The sequence below is a fragment of the Bombina bombina genome, chromosome 6 (assembly GCF_027579735.1).
Source record: "Bombina bombina isolate aBomBom1 chromosome 6, aBomBom1.pri, whole genome shotgun sequence".
Taxonomy (NCBI): Eukaryota; Metazoa; Chordata; class Amphibia; order Anura; family Bombinatoridae; genus Bombina; species Bombina bombina.
The window spans coordinates 1129951043-1129968259 of NC_069504.1; the positions used below are offsets into that span (position 1 = coordinate 1129951043).

A 17217-nucleotide genomic window follows, 5' to 3' on the forward strand; every position below is an offset into this window, starting at 1 on the left:
ACACCTACAGCAGCAGCATTCTGCACCCTTAGTGACACCTGCAGCAGCAGCATTCTGTGCCCTTAGTGACACCTGCAGTAGCAGCATTCTGTGCCCTTAGTGACACCTGCAGTAGCAGCATTCTGTGCCCTTAGTGACACCTGCAGTAGCAGCATTCTGTGCCCTTAGTGACACCTACAGCAGCAGCATTCTGCACCCTTAGTGACACCTGCAGCAGCAGCATTCTGTGCCCTTAGTGACACCTGCAGTAGCAGCATTCTGTGCCCTTAGTGACACCTGCAGTAGCAGCATTCTGTGCCCTTAGTGACACCTGCAGCAGCAGCATTCTGTGCCCTTAGTGACACCTGCAGTAGCAGCATTCTGTGCCCTTAGTGACACCTGCAGCAGCAGCATTCTGTGCCCTTAGTGACACCTGCAGCAGCAGCATTCTGTGCCCTTAGTGACACCTGCAGCAGCAGCATTCTGTGCCCTTAGTGACACCTGCAGCAGCATCACCCTGCACCCTTACAAAAGCTCTAATTAGTGATCCCTGCTGTAACAGCACACTGAGCAGCTGCCCAGTAAAAGAAACAATGCATACCCCAGTATGTATACCCCAGTATAATGCTGCCTGCGTTTACGAGCAATAAGATACTCTTGTCAGCACTGTGTTCAGCCCCACGTCACGAAAAGATGAACTAAATTCCTAATCGAGCTTTATTTAACCCCTTGGTCGCAAGAGAGTGATGTACCCATCGCAAAGAGCCCAAATACTTGTTATACTAGAGAATAGGGGCACATGCTGTTCTGACCTCCACAAAAGCATCAGTTAGATCGCTGGCCCGGTCCATGACAGGCAGGTGGCGGCCGGCCACGATCTTTACTTTCAGCTTCCCGGGCATCGCTGAGCATCACTGAGCCTACACCGTAGAACACAAATTCCTGGGGCTACCAGTGGGTAAACTGACAGCTAAGGGAAGCCAATCAGAGCATGAGATTACAGAGCCCACCCCGTGACATCGGCAGTGCGAGCCACAGTGACCTCAACAGAGCGACTCCGTGGAGAGCACGTGACCTAGGGAACATGTGACTTTTAAAAGTATCCTGCCTGGCGGAATGACTGAGATCACGTGACAGTAGTATCCGCATGCGCGAGTTTTGGGTGCAATGCTGCTATAGTGTCTGCTGCACTCTGTACTGGGTGTGGTGTAAACTAATGTGTGCGACGGCAGTAAAAGGGGTTTAAATCCGGTTAAAAGAATAATATAGTAATAGTCACTGAACTAAACTATTGGTAGTGTTTGATGTAGGCAGTTGTACTATTAGGTGCTGGAGTAATTATGTAGGCAGTAGAGGTATTACTGTAGGTGTCATAATATCGTCAGGGATATTATACAGATAATAAGAGAGGGAGAGAGGCCAACTCGTATACAATAATACACTAATAGCACTCAAGGGTTTAGGGGTTAATCTAACAGCTAGCTAATAAAAGTAAACAACTTACTTGCAGTATTAGAAATGTCACATAAAATAGGATGTTTAAATTAAAAGCACTCTACGGTACTTTAAAGGGACAGTGTAGTCAAAATGAAACTTTCCTGATTCAGATAGGGCAGCAATTTTAAACAACTTTCCAATTTACTTTTATCATCAAATTTGCTTTGTTTCCTTACTGGTATTTTTTGAAAGGTAAACCTAGGTGGGCTCAAACTGATTTTGAAAACCGCCTCCTAGCTCAGAGCATTTTGAAAGTTTTTCACAGTTAGACAATACTAGTTCATGTGTGTCATATCGATAACATTGTGCTCACTCCCATGAAGTTATTTAGGCCAACTAATTGGCTAAACTGCATGTCTGTCAAAAGCATTGAGATAGGGGGGCAGTCTGCAGAGGCTTAGATAAAAGGTAATCACAGAGGTAATACGTGTATTAATATAACAGTGTTGGTTATGCAAAACTGGTGAATGGGTAATAAAGGGATTATCTTTTTAAATAATAAACATTCTGGTGTAGACTGTCCCTTTAAGGCAGTAAAATGTATTATATAGCTCAAGGAATGAGTAGCCACCATAATTAGTGAAATATACTGTGAGCTGGCTTTAACAGTTTCTCGCCCCACTTGTTTGTGAGTCGTCAGATATTCCACTGTAAATCAATTGCACTTATTCACTCTGTACCTATGATTGTCCTTACTTATGTAACCTTTAGTATAGGTACTTAATCTTGTGTGTAACAACTTATTAAGTTACTGTAGAGGAACAAATTGAGGGTTCGTATTGTTTAAATGACTGATTCGGATTGTCTACCTTGCAAGACATTGACACTCAGTATTAACAATGCAGGGGTTAATAAAATAGCCTGATACACAATATGTAAATAACCAAGTGTGAGCTCAAACTAAAACCTCTTATGCATTTTGAATCAATGATGTAGGTTCCGTATCAGTGAGAGCTCCAGTATACTATTTGTGTAAAGGGACATTATACACTCATTTTTTCTTTGCATAAATGTTTTGTAGATCTATTTATATAGCCCATAAAGTTTGTTTTTAAAAAAAATTATAGTTTTGCTTATTTTTAACCCCTTAATGACCGGACCATTTTTCAATTTTCTTACCCTTAATGACAATGGCTATTTTTACATTTCTGCAGTGTTTGTGTTTAGCTGTAATTTCCCTCTTACTCATTTACTGTACCCACACATATTATATACCGTTTTTCTCGCCATTAAATGGACTTTCTAAGGATACCATTATTTTCATCATATCTTATAATTTCCTATAAAAAAAATATAAAATATGAGGAAAAAATTGAAAAAAACACACTTTTTCTAACTTTGACCCCCAAAATCTGTTACACATCTACAATCACCAAAAAACACCTATGCTAAATAGTTTCTAAATTTTGTCCTGAGTTTAGAAATACCCAATGTTTACATGTTCTTTACTTTTTTTGCAAGTTATAGGGCCATAAATACAAGTAGCACTTTGCTATTTCCAAACAACTTTTTTTCAAAATTAGCGCTAGTTACATTGGAACCCTGATATCTGTCAGGAATACCTGAATATCCCTTGACATGTATATATTTTATTTTAGAAGACAACCCAAAGTATTGATCTAGGCCCATTTTGGTATATTTCATGCCACCATTTCACCGCCAAATGTCATCAAATAAAAAAAAAAGTTCACTTTTTCACAAATTTTGTCACAAACTTTAGGTTTCCCACTGAAATTATTTACAAACAGCTTCTGCAATTAAGGCACAAATGGTTGTAAATGCTTCTTTGGGATCCCCTTTGTTCAGAAATAGCAGACTTATATGGCTTTGGGGTTGCTTTTTGGTAAGTAGAAGGCCGCTAAATGCTGCTGCGCACCACACGTAAATTATGCCCAGCAGTTAAGGGGTTAAATTAGGTAGCTTGTAGGGAGCTTGCAGGGTTAATTTTAGCTTTAGGGTAGAGATCAGCCTCCCACCTGACACATCCCACCCCCTGATCCCTCCCAAACAGTTCTCTTCCCTCCCCCACCCCACAATTGTCCCCGCCATATTAAGTACTGGCAGAAAGTCTGCCAGTACTAAATAAAAGGAGTTTTTCTTTTTTTTAATAAAAAAAAATGTTTTAGCTGTGATGGACTCCTGCCTTAGCCCCAACCTCCATGATCCCCCCCCCCCCCAGCTCTCTAACCCTCTCCCCTACCTAATTGCCGCCATCTTGGGTACTGGCAGCTGTCTGCCAGTATCCAATTTGCCCCCCAAAAAAGTGTTTTTTTGATCTTTTATTGCCATTTTAAATGTTTTCTGTAGTGTAGCAGCCCCCCACAATACCCCCTCCCCCTCCCAGATCCTTATATATTTATTTTTTCCCCCCTCTTCCCTCCTCATTGGTGTCAGTGTGGGTAGCTAATCGCGCGCACGCGCATGCGCGCCCCCGCACGCTCCCGGCACCCGGCGTGCACATTGCACTTACAGGAGCCGGATGCCGGGTAGCGATGGGCCGCCCACCAGCCTCCCTGTTGCGCTCCCACCCACCAACGAACCGGCACCATCGCTACCGGTGCAGAGAGGGCCACAGAGTGGCTCTCTCTGCATCGGAGTCTTCTGAAAGGGTATTGCAGGATGCCTCCATATGGAGGCATCACTGCAATACCCTGAGAGCTGCTGGAAGCGATTGCGATCGCTTCCAGCACTCTCTTAGACAACTGACGTACCAGGTACGTCTATTGTCATTAACTGTAAGTTAATGCATGACGTACCTGGTACGTCAGTTGTCATTAAGGGGTTAAACAACATTGCTCTGATTTTAAGACTCCTAACCAAGCCCCAAAGTTTTATGAGAATACCATCAGCTACCTTCTCCAGCTTGCTCCTGTTTGTGTAAAGGGTCGTTTCATATGCAAAAGAAGGAAGGGGGGAGTGTGTTATTTCCCACTTGCAGTGGGCTTTCCAGCTACCTTTTCAACAGCTAAACTGAGAGCTCTATGTAAGTTTTTAAACAGTTTTATACTGGATTTTTATATCAGTATCTTCGCATCCTATTCTTTATTGTAGTGTCTATTACATGCAGTTATATGAAAATGAGTGTATACTGTCCCTTTAAATACTACCCAAACTAAGTTAAGTGAATTTCGGAGATCTTAATTTGACAGCAAGATTTTAAGTGCACAAGCACATGTGAGCAGCGGAATCTAACTGTGTATTAACTCTGAGCCGCTCTAGTATGGTCGTAATTTGAGGCTAAGCATTTCTATGGTAAGTAAGTGAACTGCATTAAGGTAACCTGAGACAATCTAAAACACAGGAGCTCCTAGGACTCCTCACCAGTACCCTAATCCCCCTAACATGTTTCGCCTTCAACGGCTTTGTCCAAGTTAATCGTGCCGATGGATGGTCGGCTTTTTATAGCGTGTAGGATCAGTCACGCCCACATTGCAAGCGTTATCGACGGACAGCCAATCCAATCAGTATCTCAGCTATCCTAACTGATTGGCTGAACTGGTTACATGTATTACATTTTTGAGAAGCAGAATTTAGCTAAATTGATTGCAAAGTTTGGAACAAAACTTTACTTTCGCGATCTAGAGTTGAAATCATAACATATCTCATGATTCAAGATATAGTATGGACCTATATGAAGATCTGTATTAAACTTAGTATTTGAATAGCACTATTTAGATCTGAATAGCAACAATATCAAGGTTAAAGGGACATTAAACCCACATTTTTCTTTCATGATTCAGATGGAGAATACAATTTTAAACAAATTGTTAATTTACTTCTATTATCTAATTTGCTTCATTCTCTTGATAATCTTTCCTGAAAAGCATATCTAGATAGGCTCAGTAGCTTCTGATTGGTGGCTGCACATAGATGCCTCATGTGATTGGCTCACCCATATGTATTGCTATTTCTTTAACAAAAGATATCTAAAGAATGAAGCAAATTAGATAATATAAGTAAATTGGAATGTTGTTTAAAATTGTATTTGCTATCTGAATCATGAAAGAAATGTTTTGGGTTTAATGTCCCTTTAACATAAAGGTTAAACTCCAAAGGACTGTTCATTCTAATACATGGACCTAATACACTGATCCTATGTAAATTTATCTTTTGTGTTGGTGTGTGTGCTAAAGGTGATAAGAGGGGTAATAATATTTAGTGCTAAATTAAATAACAGAAATTAATATTATTGCAAAATGGTGGTTTATGTTTATGACTTAACCTTTCCAGTCTTGTGAATTGAATGCTTATGATGCTTGGTGTTCTTAATGAGTGCTGTGCTATTTTGTCATATTGGGGGGAAAAAAGGTGATAAGGTCTCTAAAATAGGATTTTGTTTATTCTTCAATGCTTGGAGCGCATATATAGTATTAGGTATATGATGTTATTATTGTGATACTGGTCTGATACAGGAATAACTTTTTGTAGTATTTAAATAGTAAACTACTTTTGAGCTTTTTTTAGAAATAACATACGACTAGATTACAAGTTGTGCGTTAGGGTAAAAAAGCAGCGTTAAGAGGTCCTAATGCTGCTTTTTTACGCCCGCTTGTATTACGAGACTTGCAGGTATAGGGGCACCGCACACTTCTTTGGCCTTACCGCAAAACGACTTACGTAAACTTCGTAAAGTCTTTTTTCTATGGTACTTCCATAGCGCCGGTATTACAAGTCTGTCCTGGGAGGCCAAAAAGTGAGCGGTACACCCTACCCCGTCAAGAGTCCTAACGCATTTTAAAGTCAGTAGTTAAGAGTTTTATGGTACAACGCCGTAACATAAAACTCATAACTAAAGTGCTAAAAAGTACACTAACAGACATAAACTACCTATTAACCCCTAAACCGAGGCCCTCCCGCATTGCAAACACTAAAATTAAATTATTAAACCCTAATCTGCCACTCCGGACACCGCCGCCACCTACATTATATTTATGAACCCCTAATCTGCTGACCCCAACGTCGCCGACACCTACATTATATTTATTAACCCCTAATCTGCCGCCCCCAATGTCGCTGCCACCTACCTTCACTTATTAACCCCTAATCTGCCGCACCCAACGTCGCAGCCACTATAATAAACATATTAACCCCTAAACCGCCGCACTCCCGCCTCGCAAACATTAGTTAAATATTATTAACCCCTAATCTGCCGTGCCTAACATCGCCGCCACCTACCTACATTTATTAACCCCTAATCTGCCGCCCCCAACGTCGCCGCCACTATATTAAAGTTATTAACCCCTAAACCTAAGTCTAACCCTAAACCTAACACCCACTAACTTAAATATAATTTAAACAAATCTAAATAAATATTCATATCAATAACTAAATTATTCCTATTTAAAACAAAATTCTTACCTGTAAAATAAAACCTAAGCTAGCTACAATATAACTAATAGTTACATTGTAGCTAGCTTAGGGTTTATTTTTATTTTACAGGCAAGTTTGTATTTATTTAACTAGGTAAAATAGTAATTAAATAGTTATTAACTATTTAATAACTACCTAGCTAAAATAAATACAAATTTACCTGTAAAATAAAACCTAACCTAAGTTACACTAACACTACACTATAATTAAATAAATTAAATACAATCACCTAAATTAAATTAGCTAAAGTGCAAAAAAAAATAACACTAAATTACATAAAATAATAAACAAATTACAGACATTTAAAGTAATTACATCTAATCTAATAGCCCTATTAAAATAAAAAAATAAAACAGCCTAAACTAAACTACCAATAGTCCTTAAAAGGGCCTTTTGCAGGGCATTGCCCCAAAGTAATCAGCTCTTTTACCTGTAAAAAAAAAATACAAACAACCCCCACAACAGTAAAACCCACCACCCACACAACCAACCCCCCAAATAACATACTATCTAAAAAAAAACTAAGCTCCCCATTGCCCTGAAAAGATGCGCATTGACCTTGAAAGGGCAGTTAGCTGTTTTGTCGCCCAAACCCTAATCTATAAAATAAAACCCACCCAATACACCCTTAAAAAAACCTAACACTAACCCCCTGAAGATCGACTTACCGGGAAATGTCTTCATCCAAGCCGGGCAAAGTGGTCCTTCAGACGGGCAGAAGTCTTCATCCAAGACGGGCGAAGTGGTCCTCCAGACGGGCAGAAGTCTTCATCCAAGCTGGGCGAAGTGGTCCTCCAGACGGGCAGAATTCTTCATCCAGACTGTATCTTCTATCTTCATCCATCCGGCGCGGAGTGGGTCCATCTTCAAGACATCCGACGCGGAGCATCCTCTTCTGGCGACGACTAAAACAGAATGAAGGTACCTTTAAGTGACGTCATCCAAGATGGCGTCCCTTAGATTCCGATTGGCTGATAGAATTCTATCAGCCAATCGGAATTAAGGTAGAAAAAATTCTATTGGCTGTTCCAATCAGCCAAAAGAATGCAAGCTCAATCATATTGGCTGATTGGATCAGCCAATAGGATTGAACTTCAATCCTATTGGCTGATTGCATCAGCCAATAGGATTTTTTCTACCTTAATTCCGATTGGCTGATAGAATTCTATCAGCCAATCGGAATCTAAGGGACACCATCTTGGATGACGTCACTTAAAGGTACCTTCATTCTGTTTTAGTCGTCGCCACAAGAGGATGCTCCGCGTCGGATGTCTTGAAGCTGGACCCGCGCCGGATGGATGAAGACTTCTGCCCGTCTGGAGGACCACTTCTGCCGTCTAGTGGACCACTTCTGCCCGGCTTGGATGAAGACTTCTGCCGTCTGGAGGACCACTTCGCCTGGCTTGGATGAAGACGTCTCCTGGTAAGTCCATCTTCAGGGGGTTAGTGTTAGGTTTTTTTAAGGGTGTATTGGGTGGGTTTTATTTATATTTGGGCGGCAAAAGAGCTAAATGCCCTTTTAAGGGCAATGCCCATCCAAATGCCCTTTTTAGGGCAATGGGGAGCTTAGGTTTTTTTAGATAGTATTTTATTTGGGGGGTTGGTTGTGTGGGTGGTGGGTTTTACTGTTGGGGGGGTTGTCTGTATTTTTTTTTACAGGTAAAAGAGCTGATTACTTTGGGGCAATGACCTGCAAAAAGGCCCTTTTAAGGGCTATGGTAGTTTAGTTTAGGCTAGGGTTTTTTTTATTTTGGGGGGCTTTTTTATTTTAGTAGAGCTAATAGATTAGGCATAATTAGTTTAAATTTCTGTAATTTGTTTATTATTTTCTGTAATTTAGTGTTTTGTTTTTTTTGTACTTTAGCTAATTTAATTTAGGTAATTGTATTTAATTTATTTAATTATAGTGTAGTGTTAGGTGTTAGTGTAACTTAGGTTAGGTTTTATTTTACAGGTAAATTTGTATTTATTTTAGCTAGGTAGTTATTAAATAGTTAATAACTATTCTACCTAGTTGCCTGTAAAATAAAAATAAATCCTAAAATAGATACAATGTAACTATTAGTTATATCGTAGCTAGCTTAGGGTTTATTTTACAGGTAAGTATTTAGTTTTAAATAGGAATAATTTAGTTAATGATAGGAATATTTATTTAGATTTAAATTATATTTAAGTTAGTGGGTGTTAGGTTTAGGGTTTAATAACTTTAATATGTTGGGGGCGGCAGATTAGGGGTTCATAAATGTAGGTAGGTGGCAGCGATGTAAGGGATTACAGATTAGGGGTTAATAATGTTTAACTAATGTTTGAGAGGCGGGAGTGCGGCGGTTTAGGGGTTAATATGTTTATTATAGTAGCAGTGACGTTGGGGGCAGCAGATTAGGGGTTAATAAGTGTAGGTAGGTGGCGGCGACATTGGGGGCGGCAGATTAGGGGTTAATAAATATAATGTAGGGGGCGGCGATTTGGGGGCAGAAGATTAGGGTTAATAAGTATAATGTAGTTGGCGGCGGTGTCCGGAGCGGCAGATTAGGGGTTAATAAGTATAATATAGGTGGCGGCGATGTCGGGGGCAGCAGATTAGGGGTTCATAAGTATAATGTAGGTGGCGGCGGTGTCCGGAGCAGCAGATTAGGGGTTAATATTATAATGCAGGTGTTGGCAATGTCGGGGACGGCAGATTAGGGGTTAATAAGTGTAAGATTAGGGGTGTTTAGACTCGAGGTTCATGTTAGGGTGTTAGGTGTAAACATAACTTTTTTTTCCCACAGGAATCAATGGGGCTGCATTACTGAGTTTTACGCTGCTTTTTTGCAGGTGTTAGACTTTTTCTCAGCCGGCTCTCTCCGTTGATTCCTATGGGGAAATCGTGCACGAGAACGTACGACCAGCTCACCTTAAGCAGCGCTGGTATTGGAGTGCAGTAAGGAGCAAAATTTTGCTCAACGCTCACTTCTTGTCTTTTAACGACGGCTTTCTGAAAACTCGTAATACCAGCACTGTAGGTAAGTGAGCGGTGAGACAAAACTGCTCGTTAGCACCGCATAGCCTCTAACGCAAAACTCGTTATCTAGGTCAGTGTTTTTCAACCAGTGTGCCGTGGCACACTAGTGTGCCGTGAGAGATCCTCAGGTGTGCCATGTTAGACTGACAACAGTGCGGGGGTGTCCCTCTTTCAAATTTTGAAATATTGGGAGGTATGTGACAGGCTCATCAGGCATCATTTACAACCATGAGATTGACATTCATTCACAGAAAATCATTATGATTGTTTGTGAATGAATGTCAATATGTCATGTATAGTACTTTGTAGGAGGCGAGGCATGGCATGACAGTGTGTGTATATATATATATATATATATATATATATATATATATATATATATATATATATATCCTGTATTAGGCTACAATGTGTGATTTTGTAAAATTTAGGGATGGTGGTATGCCACAGGATTTTTTAATGTAAAAAAGTGTGCCACAGCAAAAAAAAGGTTGCAAATCACTGATCTAGGTGATAGACTGGTATGATCGTATTTATCTGTTCTAAATCTGTATCTATTGTTTCTTACAAGATCGTTATAAGTAGCACTTGTGTATGGTTAAGTACTCTAGTCTGACTTTTATAAGTTATGTATTGATTTTGTAATAATAAAAAAATATACATCTGTATAGGATTATACGTATGGTGCTGATCCAAAAAGCTGACGGTATTTATTTATTTACCCTAATTTTGTAGTTGTTAGCAATGAGCAAATGTGTGTGTTTTTTATGCAGAGACTGACATATTACATACATTATCAATATCTGTCTCTGTGTTCATCTTTACTTTTGTAAGTATAATTGGCTTTGGTCAAAGTCAGAACTTAGAGAAACGGGCTGAAATTGTTTTGTTCATTCCAGCCATAAAGTAGGAATATCCATCTACTTTCTGCCCTTAGAAGAGTTTTTTCTAAATCACCTCCTCTTATTCCCATTTTTACTTGCTGGATGCTAAAGCATTTCATGTCTGATTGTTTTGAATCGTGTTTGTTGAGAAAATGTCGGGCTACCGACGTGAGTTGTTTTCCAGCTTTAAGATCTTTTGTGGCATTTTTAATGTTCCTCAGATGCTCCTGTTCTTATTTTTCTCGTCGTCGTGCCAACGTAGATTTTCTCTCATTTACATTGTAAGGCATAGATGACTCCCTCTGTTTGGCAATTTATGTCTGATTGAATTATGTGGCGTTTATTAAAGCGGTCACAAACTTTGTGTGATTTTATCATGAAACTGCAGGTTACGCATTTGAAAGAGCCATGTTTTGTTGCCCCAGTTGTTTTGGACCTTCCAGATGGCTTGGACTCACTAAATCTTTAAGGTTGCGTGTTCTTCTTAATCCAGTGTGCACTTTTTCACCGAGAATTTGTGACAGGATTGGATCAAATCTGAGTATATACCGGACCAGTTATCTTCCAAGATGTTTATTATTTGTTTACTTCCTGGATTGTAGGTTGAAATTAATCTTATTTGTTCTTGTTTAGATTTGTGTTTCTTCTTGAGTAATTTATTTCTGGAGGTAGATCTTGCTCGGAATTCCGCCCTTTTTATCGCTTTTACTGTATCCTCTTACTAGGAGTCTTTCTGTGAGTTCTTTAGCTCTCAGATTATAGTTCTGAATAGTAGAGCAGTTACGTTTCATACGCAGAAATTCTCCTGTAGGTAGAGACTTGATTGTGTTAGAGGCATGTGCACTTCAGCTATGTAAAAGACTGTATATCAAAAAGAGGAATAGAGTGGTGCTCTAATCAGAGCTAGATGAATAGATGTATAGATAATAAATGTATAAATAATAAAAATAAATAAACTATTGAATAAAATAAGAAATATATATAAAAATATAGATGGAAAAATATACAGATAGAAATATAAAATATAAAATAAAAGAAGTGTAAAATGAAAGGACGTCAAAAGTAATGGCTGATTAATTAAATAAAGTAACAAATAACCTGATGGTCCAAAAAGGAGAGTAGTCTCATATCCCAAACAGATACAAATAGTTTTTCAACTACAAATATTTTTTCAATTCCATAAAATAAAACTCAGAAAAAGATCTAGTGTTAGCACTTAAGTTAATACATCAGAGATCAAGATGTGGCCACATCGCTAAAAGAAAAAACCTCTTATAATAATATATTTGTATATAAAAGAGCGTTCTCTGTGAGAGCTAATAAAATAAAATGTATGTATGTCACTAAGCTTCGTTCTAAAAATACAGATATATTATACATAAGATAAAAACTGCTTAATATATTTGTGCAGTAATAGCAAAGTTCTGGCACTATTGATTATATATTACAAGCAAATATTTTAAAAGAGAGATTTATAGAAAGGGGATACAATGAGGAACTAGTATCAGATGCATTACAAAGTGTGGAAAACATAGAAAGAGAAACTCTAATGACCACAAAAGAAAATAAGAAATCTAACAAAAAAGATGAAAACGTTGACACCACATTCATTACACAATATAGTTCATATTTTAAACTTATCAGAAAAATCATTCACAAACACTGGCATCTGGTTCAGAAAGACCCTTTTCTGAACGAAATTACAAAAAATAAAGTCAAGATAATTTACAGGAAAGCCAAAACCCTAAAATCTATCTTAGCCCCCAGTGAGTTTAAAAAACAAAACATAAAATACAATAACGATGTGCAAGGAAACAAACTGGAAGGGTTTTATCCATGTCATAGCTGCAAAGCCTGCAAGTTCAGCCACAAATGTAAAACAGTAGACGCTACCAACTCAGATTTTAAAATTAACATTAGAGAGACAATTAGATGTACAGACTCAAATGTAGTTTACATCATACAATGCCCTTGTATAAAACAATATTTAGGACAGACGGGCAGGTCAGTAAGAGATAGGATTAGACAGCACGTACTCAATATCGAATGGGGATATGAAGACCACCTGCTCTCTAAACATTTTAAAGATTCTCATGGACAAAAGACCGACGGTCTATTATTTTGGGGTGTTAAGAAGGTAAAACTCAAGAGAGGTGGAAATATGACAAAACAACTTTTACTTACAGAGGCAGAACTTATTTTTAATTGTGCTACCCTAACGCCAGGGGGACTTAATGCAGAACTAGATCTCAATCCTTTGAATTAATATATAAGCCATAAAAATGCCCCTTAAAGGATTGCCTTGGCTATTACTTTAATATATGCCTATAAGATAAATATCCCCTCATCTCTTTTTAGTGCATGCCACAATATATAAATAGCATCAAAATGCTTATACAACCATTCTACGAATACCCACATAACCACTTTACGAATTTCACATACAGGGAGTGCAGAATTATTAGGCAAATGAGTATTTTGACCACATCATCCTCTTTATGCATGTTGTCTTACTCCAAGCTGTATAGGCTTGAAAGCCTACTACCAATTAAGCATATTAGGTGATGTGCATCTCTGTAATGAGAAGGGGTGTGGTCTAATGACATCAACACCCTATATCAGGTGTGCATAATTATTAGGCAACTTCCTTTCCTTTGGCAAAATGGGTCAAAAGAAGGACTTGACAGGCTCAGAAAAGTCAAAAATAGTGAGATATCTTGCAGAGGGATGCAGCACTCTTAAAATTGCAAAGCTTCTGAAGCGTGATCATCGAACAATCAAGCATTTCATTCAAAATAGTCAACAGGGTCGCAAGAAGCGTGTGGAAAAACCAAGGCGCAAAATAACTGCCCATGAACTGAGAAAAGTCAAGCATGCAGCTGCCAAGATGCCACTTGCCACCAGTTTGGCCATATTTCAGAGCTGCAACATCACTGGAGTGCCCAAAAGCACAAGGTGTGCAATACTCAGAGACATGGCCAAGGTAAGAAAGGCTGAAAGACGACCACCACTGAACAAGACACACAAGCTGAAACGTCAAGACTGGGCCAAGAAATATCTCAAGACTGATTTTTCTAAGGTTTTATGGACTGATGAAATGAGAGTGAGTCTTGATGGGCCAGATGGATGGGCCCGTGGCTGGATTGGTAAAGGGCAGAGAGCTCCAGTCCGACTCAGACGCCAGCAAGGTGGAGGTGGAGTACTGGTTTGGGCTGGTATCATCAAAGATGAGCTTGTGGGACCTTTTCGGGTTGAGGATGGAGTCAAGCTCAACTCCCAGTCCTATTGCCAGTTTCTGGAAGACACCTTCTTCAAGCAGTGGTACAGGAAGAAGTCTGCATCCTTCAAGAAAAACATGATTTTCATGCAGGACAATGCTCCATCACACGCATCCAAGTACTCCACAGCGTGGCTGGCAAGAAAGGGTATAAAAGAAGAAAATCTAATGACATGGCCTCCTTGTTCACCTGATCTGAACCCCATTGAGAACCTGTGGTCCATCATCAAATGTGAGATTTACAAGGAGGGAAAACAGTACACCTCTCTGAACAGTGTCTGGGAGGCTGTGGTTGCTGCTGCACGCAATGTTGATGGTGAACAGATCAAAACACTGACAGAATCCATGGATGGCAGGCTTTTGAGTGTCCTTGCAAAGAAAGGTGGCTATATTGGTCACTGATTTGTTTTTGTTTTGTTTTTGAATGTCAGAAATGTATATTTGTGAATGTTGAGATATTATATTGGTTTCACTGGTAAAAATAAATAATTGAAATGGGTATATATTTGTTTTTTGTTAAGTTGCCTAATAATTATGCACAGTAATAGTCACCTGCACACACAGATATCCCCCTAAAATAGCTATAACTAAAAACAAACTAAAAACTACTTCCAAAACTATTCAGCTTTGATATTAATGAGTTTTTTGGGTTCATTGAGAACATGGTTGTTGTTCAATAATAAAATTAATCCTCAAAAATACAACTTGCCTAATAATTCTGCACTCCCTGTACATCAAGAGATATAATATCTCTAAATATCTTTTAAATATCTTCTAATTACAATATTTTTCTAAAAAAGCACTCCAAGACGTCTTGTTAAACTGCTTTTCTCAATTTTTCAAATGTTTCTACTTTTCATGATTCATGCTTTTTTATGATTTATTAATTTTTATATTTTTTATTTTATTATTTTTTATTTCAAAAACCTAAAGTGAGATAAGAAAGAAATATAATGAAATAATGTGAAATATAATATGTTTTTTAGACTGGTGATTACATTCAAGTAATACAAAGATAAACCTATGAACTTTCAACATAACACTAAAGAAAGGAAATATATTATGAAAATGTTTCAAGGATCACAGAAGCAATAAAGTTTGTTGAAACCATGCCTCAAGGAGCTAACAGAGGCGGTGCAGATGATCACTATAAATAGAAGCTCTTTTCTATGAGAAGTCATCTTGATAAAGGCAGTAACTGCGGAAACGCGTAGCAGTGGGACTTCTTTTTCCAGGAGTACAAAGAATTGTACACTGTTTGGATGCCGAAAAAGCAATACTACCACTATACTTCCGTGGTTTGATTTTGGAGCGCCCTACCGGCTTCCTGATTGACGGATCAGGTCAGGAGACCAGAGACACACACGTTGGCAGTGAAGACGCTGTACACATGCCTAGAAGTCACAGAGAAATCAGCGTGGTAAGAATTACAGCATATGAGTCTGTCACAGGTGTGGATGCATCTGTCAGAGGTCCGGTAAGACACTTGACAAAGAAACATACAATATTCAACTGACCAGTCAGTACAGAGACTGTGGTGTTTGAAGTACCTTTGGAGAACTTAAAAAATATTACCATTTAAGTCACATTAGGAACTCGGAAATTATATTTCTTTGCCTTTTTTCCAATAGTGATTAGAAACAAAAAGACACAAGAAAAGAGTTGCACACTAATTAGTTAATAAAATGAGTCACTAGAGAACAGGTGCTTCCTAGAAAAATACATATGAAACAACATAGAAAAGGAAGTGGGGACTTCACAATAAGAAATTCCCAAAAGTCTAGGTAAATCCAGCACAACTGTAAAATTAAATAAATACACAAAAAGCCTATATGTCAAAAACGATATAAATATTTATTAACTAAATGCACAAAACACACATTCACATTCATACAGAGGATCCCGCACAGAGCAGTGTTATAAAGTACTGGCCAAGAGATTATTATCTGGTGCACCAGGGAAAATAGACCAAAAACAGTCCGTTTAAGATTTGCAGATATTTGTAATCCAACAGGTGCAGCGTTAATGCAAAAATGGATGCAGTTATACAGTCCCCGGTGTATAGAGACCAGTCACTTCAGACTTTAACCCCAATTGTTACTGAGTCAAATAGTGCTTTAAAGGCATAGCATAGGAGGAGCAATGGAATCACGCGTCTTTATTCACAGGTGCTGTTTTCTTTTCAGACAGTGGTATTCAGTGTACAGATGCATATCACACATTCTACCTGTATTTGTTCACGCGGTCGCCCCTCCTAGCTGCCTCGTTTTTAGAGCGTCCAAACATCAGGGGTAAGTCAGGATGAGCAGGGGATCTGCTGTAAGGGCTGCCAAGCACGACGAGTCCAAATGCTCGTTTCGCTCCTTCAGTCAGTGCAGCATGGAGCTTCTTCCAGGTGCTAACGACACCTTGATTACCTTTATTGGATGCCGGTTTCTAGAATCTTTTTCATTTGATGAAATTCATGTCAATCACAATTAGCCACTGCGCCGCTGTTACAATGTCTTTGCAATTGTTACTTTTAGATACAGCTATATGCAGGGCTTCTCATGTAACCAAGGTGAAGTATTCCATAGCAGAAATTGATTGAATACACTTCAATGTTTCAGATACTCACTCACACACACATCCGCAACAGTTCATATATACAAAATGTACTAAAATACAATTTTATTTTTAATTTTTAATACACCATTGTGCAATATTTAAAAAACAATACTTAATATGTAATGTTATGTGTGTCAAATTACTCTAACAGCAAGTATGTGCAATTTAGCTCATCATAATAGTATGTGTTTACAATTTTGATTTATTTTGATCTTATTTCTTTTGAGATCCCATATTCTATACATATATAGAAATAAATGGAGATGTGCAGACTAAGTAAGGTATAAGGAATTAGCCTAAAAAGGAACCAAATTCCAATTTTTCGTTTAAGCCATTGGGAGATAGGGTGTTCAGTTTGTACATCCATCTTGTTTCTTTTTGTAAAAGAATTCTGTCAATGTCCCCCCCACGCATACTCAGTTTAACTGATTCTATTCCAATAAAACGAAGTTCATCAGTTTTTGATTTGTGAAATTGAGCAAAATGTCTCGCCACTGGGCTATCAATATTGAAGTCCTTTACATCGTCTCTATGTTCTGTAATGCGGGAGCATAATTCTCTAAAAGTTTTACCCACATAAAAACATTTGCATGAGCAAT

General features: G+C 38.5%; 1 protein-coding gene across 6 annotated transcripts in view; it reads right to left on the reverse strand.

Moving 5' to 3' along the window:
• C2CD5 (C2 calcium dependent domain containing 5) overlaps positions 1-1021 on the reverse strand; it is a 584106-nt gene extending 583085 nt beyond the window's left edge. For 2 of the 6 annotated variants that reach the window (XM_053719104.1, XM_053719103.1), the window contains exon 1: positions 792-1021. In XM_053719104.1, coding sequence (XP_053575079.1) covers positions 792-881 — 90 coding nt within the window. In that variant the 5' untranslated portion in view covers positions 882-1021. The remainder of the gene's footprint in view (positions 1-791) is intronic. The other 4 variants (XM_053719107.1, XM_053719102.1, XM_053719106.1 and 1 more) reach the window with 2 other exon arrangements.
• Between the last annotated feature and the right edge of the window lie 16196 nt (positions 1022-17217).